Source organism: Octodon degus, unplaced genomic scaffold (assembly GCF_000260255.1).
Source record: "Octodon degus isolate 3935 unplaced genomic scaffold, OctDeg1.0 scaffold00054, whole genome shotgun sequence".
Lineage (NCBI taxonomy): Eukaryota > Metazoa > Chordata > Mammalia > Rodentia > Octodontidae > Octodon > Octodon degus.
In genome coordinates, this window is record NW_004524630.1 from 13,240,570 (window position 1) to 13,241,329 (window position 760).

Here is a 760-nt window from a genome sequence, read left to right on the forward strand (position 1 = left end):
AACTACAGCAAACTGAGGCTGCCAGCATTGTGGAAGCAGCCACTTTAAGAACTGAGCTAGGGCTGGCCCCCACTATGTTCTTTTCATTTGGGAACAGCACACATATATGCAGATAGTAAATTGCTATGAGCTTTCACACAGGTTGAACGCAAACATCCCAGGGGTGGGCTGAGTCGCCACGTGAAGGAAGGTCTCACTTAAGAATAGCGTCAACAAGTCTCTGGGTTCAATACGCACCCCGCACAACAAAGGAAAACAGGAAAGCTGCCGCCGGGGACCGCTCTGGGGACCCCGCGCGCGTCCGCAGGCGGCGCGCCGCGCAGAGCCGACCTCGGGCCCCGCCCGGAGCGGAAGGGGCGGGCCGCGCGCGGGCCTTTGTGTGCGCCGCGAGCCATCTTGGGCTCCGTGCGCGTCCTTCTCTTCCGCCGCGCCGGCCCACGTGACGCCGCCTCGCTCCCTTTCGCCTTGTGACCTGCATCGGTGGCAGCTCCGCGGGGAGATCGCGGCGACCCCGGAAGCCGAAGATGGTGAGCGTGCGGCCTGGCGTCCAGAGGCCGGGAGGGGGCGACGCGGCCCCCGGGACGGGCCGTGGGGACCCGGCCTCCGCCTGCGCCCGAGGTCGGCGGGCCCGGCTCCTCCCGGCTCCTCCCGGCTCCTCCCGGCTCCTCCCGGCTCCTCCCGGCTCCTCCCGGCTCCTCCCGGCTGCCCGCCCCGGAGGGGACCATCAGCGCGCCGGGACCCCGGGCCTGGGTGCGGCTGG

General features: G+C 68.8%; 1 protein-coding gene across 1 annotated transcript in view; it reads left to right on the forward strand.

Annotated features, from left to right (window-relative positions):
• The first annotated feature begins 328 nt into the window (after window positions 1-328).
• LOC105742471 (putative protein ZNF720) overlaps window positions 329-760 on the forward strand; it is a 35,417-nt gene continuing 34,985 nt past the window's right edge. Inside the window, exon 1 of the mRNA XM_023717695.1 lies at window positions 329-527. Within this exon, the coding sequence (XP_023573463.1) occupies window positions 525-527 (3 nt within the window). The 5' untranslated portion in view covers window positions 329-524. The remainder of the gene's footprint in view (window positions 528-760) is intronic.